The sequence below is a fragment of the Ornithorhynchus anatinus genome, chromosome 11 (assembly GCF_004115215.2).
Source record: "Ornithorhynchus anatinus isolate Pmale09 chromosome 11, mOrnAna1.pri.v4, whole genome shotgun sequence".
Lineage (NCBI taxonomy): Eukaryota > Metazoa > Chordata > Mammalia > Monotremata > Ornithorhynchidae > Ornithorhynchus > Ornithorhynchus anatinus.
Window position 1 is genome coordinate 13,258,641 of NC_041738.1, and position 7,976 is coordinate 13,266,616.

At 55.1% G+C, this 7,976-nt stretch overlaps 1 protein-coding gene across 1 annotated transcript; it reads right to left on the reverse strand.

Moving 5' to 3' along the window:
* Positions 1 to 1,437: 1,437 nt before the first annotated feature.
* Positions 1,438 to 4,295, reverse strand: MIEN1 (migration and invasion enhancer 1). Its single transcript, XM_029074524.2, has 4 exons — positions 4,069 to 4,295; positions 3,282 to 3,382; positions 1,909 to 1,985; positions 1,438 to 1,772 (listed from the first exon to the last, which is right to left on the reverse strand). The coding sequence occupies exons 1-4, from the start codon at positions 4,143 to 4,145 to the stop codon at positions 1,689 to 1,691; spliced, it is 339 nt and encodes a 112-aa protein (XP_028930357.1). The 5' UTR covers positions 4,146 to 4,295; the 3' UTR covers positions 1,438 to 1,688.
* Positions 4,296 to 7,976: the final 3,681 nt, after the last annotated feature.

Genomic DNA, 7,976 nt, shown 5'->3' on the forward strand with positions numbered 1-7,976 from the left:
CGGTGGAATCCTCTCCTCCGGGCAGCAGGGATGGGTGGGAACCCCGAGGGAGGGAGGCCACATGTTCCTCTGCCCGCCGCCCGGCCCAGCCCAAGGCCCATGTTTCAGGTGGTGAAGGGGGAGCCGGAAAGGAGAGAGACAGAGTGTGAGCGACAGAGAGAGCATGAGAGACGCAGAGAGAGGATGAGAGAGAGCGTGAGACAGAAAGAATGTGTTTGTGCGCACAAGCGTGAGCACATCAGGAGTGGAAATCTGTGCCTGGCCACCTTGCCTTGGGGTCCTGGAAAGATCCTGGGCCCCAGAGGATCTAGATTTTAATCCCGGCTCTGCCACGTGCCTGCCTACTTTGGGCAAGTCACTTCACTTAAGAGAAGAAGTGTGTTCTAGAGGATAGAGCACGGGCCTGGGTTCTAATCCCAGCCCCGCCACTTGTCTGCTGTGAGACCTTGGACAAGTCACGTAAGTCAATCAACTGTATTTATTGAGCACTTACCGTGTGCAGCGTACTAAGCAATTGGGACAGTACAACACAACAATATAACGAACACATTCCCTGCCCAGTTCCCTCATCTGTAAAATGGGGATTAAGACTGTGAGCCCCATGTGAGACAGGGACTGCGTCCAACCCAATTTGCTTGCATCCTCCCCAGCGCTTAGTACAGTGCCTGGCACATAGTAAGCATTTAAATACCACATCTATTATTATTTTTTGATGGGTCTCAGTTTCTTCAACTGTAAAATGGGAATGGGATACTTGTTCTCCCTCCTCCTTAGACTGGGAGCCCGACATATACAACTCAGTTACCTCGTCTCTATCCCAGCGCTTAGAACAGTGCTTGGCACACAGTAAGCGCTTAACCAATACCACAATTATCATATACAAGCTGATTAACTTGTCTATGCCCCAGTCTTAGTACAGATAATAAGTGCTTAACACATATTCTTATCCATTTGACTGCAGCCTTCCGCCTCCAGATTCCAGGAAGCTGAGGGAGAGGAGCCCCTTATTAGCCCCAGCCCCCACCCCCCTTTTGAGAGCAGCTGGGATTTAAAGGCCTAATCAATCCATGGTATTTATCGAACACTTACTATGTGCAGAGCACTTGGGAGAGTACAACAGAATTAGCAGACACATTCTCTGCCCTTAACGAGCACACAATCTAGAGATGAAATTACAGTCTACGACCGAGGATGGAGATCGGGCAGTGAGGGAAGGGAAGAGCCGGGGGCTGGGTCTCTGGGACTTGAGGAAGTGTTGAAGGGGGAGACAGGTCGCCGGGGTCTTTCCTTCTAATGGTTCTTCCTCTCAGGATAACGACCAGCTAAGGCTCCCTCCCCTCCTCCCGGCTTGGTCTCCCACGCCCCCGTCCCGGCCTGGAGGCCCACCCCCATCCCCTCCCTGGCCTAGGCTGGCGGAGGACACTCCAGGCACCAGGGTGGGGGCTGTAGTGTGGCTTTATTGCTGGGTGCTCCAAAGATTCCTCTTAAAATTAAAGGTCAGAGGGCACCTCGGGACCGTGGGAGGGCAGGCACTTCTGCGGGGGGGGGGGGTAAATTGGCTGAGGAGCCCTCTTATCCAAGTTCCCCCTTCAGAGGGCGGGGAGACGGGCCTGGATCCCCCCCGCCCCCGGCCGGAGGGGTGCTACACATTGTCAATAAGAACGGCGGGAAACAGGCCCGGGGCCCAGTCACAGGATGCTGCAGGGAGGCCGGCTATTGGTGATCTTCTCCAAGGGCTCCCCGAGGCTGGCCCGGCGGATGGCCTCCATGAGCTGGGGGAGGGGGAGAACAAGGGGAGAGGGGGAGGTCAGGGGGTCGAGCCCAATGAGGATGGGAGGACCCAGTCCCGCCCGAGTTCCCCGAGTCCCGGTCCTCCCCACCAGCCCGCTCGGCCGGCCGGTTACTCACATCCTTCTCGTAGGGGAATCCTCCGTTCTCCAGCTTGGAGAAGACCAACTGACCGTTGATTTCGATCTCAAAGGCTCCTGGAGGGAAGGGAGGCAGGGAGAGGGGTGAGCAGGGGACAGAAGGACCGCTGGAGTCTCCCTGCTGTCCTCGGTTCCGGTTTCTTGGGCAGAACAGGAGCTGGACATCGCCTTCCCCGGCTGTTACCGTGAAGGGGACTGGAACCCTATGCTCCCTCAGGCCCAGGCCCTCTCTGGGCCTCAGTTTACCCTGCTCACTCAACGAACGCCACTCCATTCCATGTTAGCGGGTTCCTGGCTGGGTGATGGATTTTGACTCCTGCCTCCTCCCAACCCTCTGCCTCCAATCAGCGGTATTTATCGAGTGCTTACTGTGTGCAGAACAGTGTACTAAGCACTTGGGAGTGTACAACGCACAGAGTTGGTAGACACGTTCCCTGCCCACAAGGAGCTTACAGCCCAAAGGGGCTGCTGAGGCTTCCTAGACTCGGGGAAGCTGGGGAACAGGGTCCTGGGTTCTTTTCCAGGTGCGGGCAGACGGCGGGGGAGGAAGCGACAGAGAAATAGAAATTCCAGAGACTCACTGGGTGGGAATGGTTGTTCGGGGTGTGCAAAAGCAAGATCGCCTCTGGATCCCACTGATTCCAGATGCAAAGACCCCCTTCCCTTCCTGGGCCCCGGGATAGGAGTTGGGGCGAGGGGGAGAGTGGAATCTGAGGCAGGAGAACAGGGCTGCCCCCTTCAAGGTATCGATATAATTGTGGAATTTGTTAAGAGCTTACTGCCAAGCACTGTTCTAAGCGCCGTAGTAGATACAAGCTAATCAGGTTGGACACAGTCCCTGTCCCACATGAGGCTCACATTTTACAGAGGAGGTAACTGAGGCATAGAGAAGTGAAGTGACTTGCACAAGGTCACTCAGTAGTCATGTCAGTAGAGAAGCAGCGTGGCTCAATGGAAAGAGCCCGGGCTTGGGAGTCAGAGGTCATGGGTTCGAATCCCAGCTCTGCCACTTGTCAGCTGTGACTGTGGGCAAATCACTTCACTTCTCTGGGCCTCAGTTACCTCATCTGTAAAATGGGGATGAAGATTGAGCCTCATGTGGGTCAACCTGATTACCCTGTGTACCCCAGCGATTAGAACGGTGCTCTGCACATAGTAAGGGCTTAACAAATACCAACATTATTATTATCATTACGTGATGGATTCGGAATGAGAACCCATGTCTTCTGGCTCCCAGGTGCGTGGTCTATCCCCTAGGCCAAGCTGCTTCTCACGAGTGAAGGGTAGAGGCTGGGTGTGCCCAGTGCCACCCAAATTGCCCGGGCCGCTCCGAGCCCGTTACCCCCACGTCACCTGTGCCTCCTCCAGGGCGGGGCTGGATGTCGATGTCCGGATACTCTTCCTTCACAGCGCTGGCCAGCTCCAGGTACGTGGCCTCAAAGCCGCAAGGCTCGCTGGCGGGCAGAAAGTTGTGGGGAGGTCAGCCGGACATGGTGGGCAGTAGGGACCGGGGATTGCGGGGGTGGTCAGCTGGAGGGCGTGGGCGGTAGGGACTGGGGATTGGGGGGTGGTCGGCCGGAGGGGGTGGGCAGTGGGGAGCGGGGATGGGGGGGGTCAGCCGGAGGGGGTGGGCAGTGGGGAGTGGGGATCGGGGGTGGTCGGCTGGAGGGGGTGGGCAGTGGGGAGTGGGGATCGGGGGGTGGTCGGCTGGAGGGGGTGGGCAGTAGGGAGTGGGGAATTGGGGGGTGGTCAGCCGGAGAGGGTGGGCAGTAGGGACTGGGGATTGGGGGGGTGGTCGGCTGGAGGGGATGGGCAGTAGGGACTGGGGATTGGGGGGTGGTCAGCCGGAGAGGGTGGGCAGTAGGCACTGAGGATTGGGGGGTGGGCAGCTGGAGGGGGTGGGCAGTAGGGACTGGGGGTTGTGGGGGTGGTCAGCCGAAGGGGGTGGGTGGCTGGGGATGGGAGATGGCCATCTGGAGGGGGTGGGGAGTGGGCTGCTGGGGATTGGGGGTGGTCAGCTGCAGGGGGTGGGCACTGGGGAGAGGAGGGGCTTCGGACGGGGGCAGCTTTCGAGCGGGGGGGCGGGGGTGGAGTTGGAGGAAAGGATGGGACTTGGCCCCCCCCGGGCCCCTGCCCTTACCAATACTCCACCACGAGCCGCACGCCGCTGCCGGTCACGGCCCCTCCAGCAGGGGGCGCTGCCGGCTCCGTGCTCATCCTGCTCCCGCTCCGGATCCCGCTCCGGATCTTGGCCCGGACCCTGATCCGGCTCCGGCTCCGGCTCCGGCTCCGGCTCCGGCTGGCGCGGGCCCCGGCCGAACCGCTCGGGCTCTGGGCGCCGCTTCCGGGTCTGACGGCTCCTCCCTGATCACGTGCCGGGGGACGCGCGCGCGCACGGGGGCGGGGCTTCGCCCGCACTGCTCTCTGGCGCCCTCTGCCGCCTCTCAGCGTCTCCTCCGTCTGTCATCCCCCAGCGAGTCTGACCTGACTCCCCCTTTCTCCCCCTTTTCCTCTTCCTTCTCCTTAATCGATAATAATAATAATGATGATGTTGGTATTTGTTAAGTGCTTACTATGTGCAGAGCACTGTTCTAAGCGCTGGGGCAGACCCAGGGGAATCAGGCTGTCCCACGTGGGGCTCACAGTCTTCATCCCCATTTTACAGATGAGGGAACTGAGGCCCAGAGAAGTGAAGGGACTTGCCCACAGTCACACAGCTGACAAGTCGATCCGTCGTATTTATTGAGCGTCTTGCGTGTGCAGAGAACTGTACTAAAACGCTCGGTGGAGCACAATACAATCGATCATATTTATTGAGCACATACTGTGGGCCAAGCACTGCACTGGAGTGAAGGACCGTGGCTTAGTGGGAAGAGCACGGGCTGGGGATTCAGAGGTCATGGGTTCAAATCTAGACTCTGCCGCCTGTCAGCTGTGTGACTTTGGGCAAGTCACTTCACTTCTCGGTGCCTCAGTTCCCTCATCTGTAAAATGGGAATGAAGACTGTGAGCCCCACGTGGGACGACCTCATTCCCCTGTGTCTACCCCAGCGCTTAGAACAGTGCTCGGCACATAGTAAGCGCTTAACAAATACCACCATTAACAAATACCACCATTATTATTATTCTTAAAATGGGGATTAAGACTGTGAGCCCCACGTGGGACAACCTGATCACCTTCTATCCTTCCCAGCGCTTAGAAGAGTGCTTTGCACATAGTAAACGCTTAACAAATGCCATGATTATTATTACTATTATTACTAAGCACGGGATGAATTCTCCAAGGGAATGGGTATAGATGGAGAATAGAAGGGGACCCAGAAATGAGCCTTGAGGGATTCCCAAAGTTAGAAGGTAGGAGGAAAGAGACTGAGAAGGAGAGGCCAGAGAGATAGGAGGAGAGCCAGGAGAGGACAGTGTCAGTGAAGCCAAGGTTGGATGATGTTTCCAGGAGAAAGGGCTGGTCGACAGTGTCAAAGACAATTGAGGGGTGAGAAGGAGTAGGATGGAGTAGAGGCCGTTGGATCTGTCAAGAAGGAGATCATTTATGACCTTAGGGAGGGCAGTTTCTGTGAAATGAAGAAGGGTGGAAACCTGATCGAAGGCATCAAGAAGAGAATCGGAGGAGGGGAATTTGGGACAGTGGGTATAGACAATTTGCTCAAGGAGTTTGGAGAGGAATGGTAGGAGAGAGATGGGGCGATAAAACTAGAGAAAGGATTCCTCCTCCTCCTCCAGGATGGTGTTGGCAGAGCGTTTATTGTGTATATAACACTGGAATGGGGCAGGGAACTTGTCTGTTATATTGTTGTACTCTCCCAAGCCCTTAGACCAGTGCTCAGCACACAAAAAGTACTCAGTGAATACAATTGATTGACATTGGGTGCAAAGGGCTCGCTGGACCAGGCACTTGGAAGCGTGTGAGCCCCTTGTGGGACAGGGACTGTGTCCAACCTGATTATCTTATTATCCCAGTGCCTAGTAGAGTGTGTGGCACATAGTAAGCATTTAACAAATACCATTAAAGAAATGCAATAGAAATAGGAGATGAGCCCCATGCCCTTAAGAAGCACGCGAGGAAGGCAGGAACAAGAATCTGATGACTACATTCCTAAACACACACACATGCGTGAACACAAAGCCCCAGGCACAAGGACTGAATCAATTATTATCATTATTATTATTATTGTTACATTTGTTGAGCACTTTCGAAGTGCCGAGCACTGTTCTAAGCACTGGATAGGTAATCAGGCACAATCCCTGTCCCACGTGGGGCTCAGTCTAAATAGGAGGGAGAACAGATACTGAATCCCCATTTTACAGTTGAAGCAACTGAAGCTCCGAAAACTCAAGTGACTTGTCCAAGGTCACACAGTGGCATTTATTTATGGAGTGCATTTTCCGAACACATACGGTGTGCAGAGAATTGCAATAAGGGCTTGGGAACCTACAGTAGAATTAGTAGACATGATCCCTCCTCTCCGGGAGTATGAATCTAGCAGGTGAGAGCCTGAAATAAATTACAGGTAGGAGGAAGAAGGAAAAGAGGATCTGTAAGTGAGTTAGCATTTAAGTCATTACGGTATGAAAGATGTATGCATAAGGGCTAAGGAATGTTAAGAGTATTTAAGTGTTGAGTTGGTGCGGAAATGCTGAAGTGGCAGCTGGGTTGGGGGGACAGAAGCTGGGAAGATTAAACATTAACCAGAGAAGGCCTCTTGGAGGAGATGTGATCTCCAAAAGGGCTTTGAAGATGGGAAGATCTGTGTCCTGTCGGATGTGGAGGTCAGTGTTTCCAGGAGCAGAGAGTGGGCTCCAGCGTCAAAGGCAGCTGAGAGGTCCAGGAGGATCGGGACAGAGTAGAGTGGGTTACATTTGGCAAGGTTCTTTGGTGACCTAGGAGAAAACGGTCTCGGTGGAATGAAAGACGTGGAAACAAGATTATAGAGGGTCAAGACCAGAGTGGGAGGAGAGGAAATGGAGGCAGCGGGGATATTCCACCCATCTGAGAAGCAGTACGGCGTAGCGGAGAGCGCCTCGACCTCTTGTCTATCTGGCCTTGGGCACTTAACTTCTCTGTGCCTCAGTTACCTCATCTGGAAAAGGGGGATTAAGACTGTGAGCCCCCAGAGGGACAGGGACCGTGTCCAACCTCATTTGCTTGTATCCACCCCAGTGCTTAGTACAGTGCTTGGGATGTAGTAAGCACTTAACAAATACCACAATTATTATTATTATTATTGTTATTACTCCTGTCGGCACTGGGCCAGGGCCCTGAGCCCGGAACCCTTCCATGACCTGCCCTTCAGCATTGAGTGAGAAAGGTATGGAGTTTCAGACACACCCTCCGCCGCAACCAATAGGATGGAGTGACCGTAGGGGAAAGAAGCAGCAGCTCTTGTTTTTCCTTGTTGTTTTTTTTTTTTAAAAAAAGGTATTTGTTAAGCTCTTATTATGTGCCAGGCACTGTACTGAGTGCTGGGATAGATATAAGCTAATCAGGTTGGACACTGTCCACGACCCAAATATGGAGCTCACGGTCTTAATCCTCACCCCCATTTTACAGATGAGGTCACTGAGGCCCAGAGAAGTGAAGCGACTTGCCCGGGGTCACACAGCAGACAAGAGGCAGAGCCGGGATGACAGCCCAGGTCCTTCTGACTCTCAGGCCTGTGGTCTATCCACTAGACCACACTGCTTCTCTTCCTTCAGCATCTTCCTACAGCGGGACACCTGGGTCAGTCTGGTTTCGCTCTCGCTCCAGCTCTGGGTCCCCTCTCCCTCCCTCGCGGGGTGCTGTTCTTGGCACCGGGAGCGATATGCCCACTTCCCTCCGACCATGCCCAACGTAGTGCCAACGGGGCACTGTTGGGGTTGGAGGGAATGAGGGGGAAGGGGTTGCAGAGGGCAGATCAGCCCTTCTCCCTCTCCCCCGTTGCCCCTCCCCTCCCCGGACCCTTTGTCGTCCCGAGGTGTGGACGCCCCCCGGCCCGTGTCCGTCCAGACCGGGACCCTCTTTAGATTCTGCCGGGCACCGGCCTTGCCCAC

Bases quoted from the DNA above. Each gene is read 5' to 3' on its own strand.
- MIEN1 (XM_029074524.2), bottom strand. From the start codon at position 4,145: ATGAGCACGGAGCCGGCAGCGCCCCCTGCTGGAGGGGCCGTGACCGGC. The intron at 3,383-4,068 runs GTAAGGGCAGGG...TCTGCCCGCCAG, and splicing joins CGGCTCGTGGTGGAGTATTG to CGAGCCTTGCGGCTTTGAGG. The intron at 1,773-1,908 runs GTGAGTAACCGG...CCCCTCCCCCAG, and splicing joins GATTCCCCTACGAGAAGGAT to CTCATGGAGGCCATCCGCCG.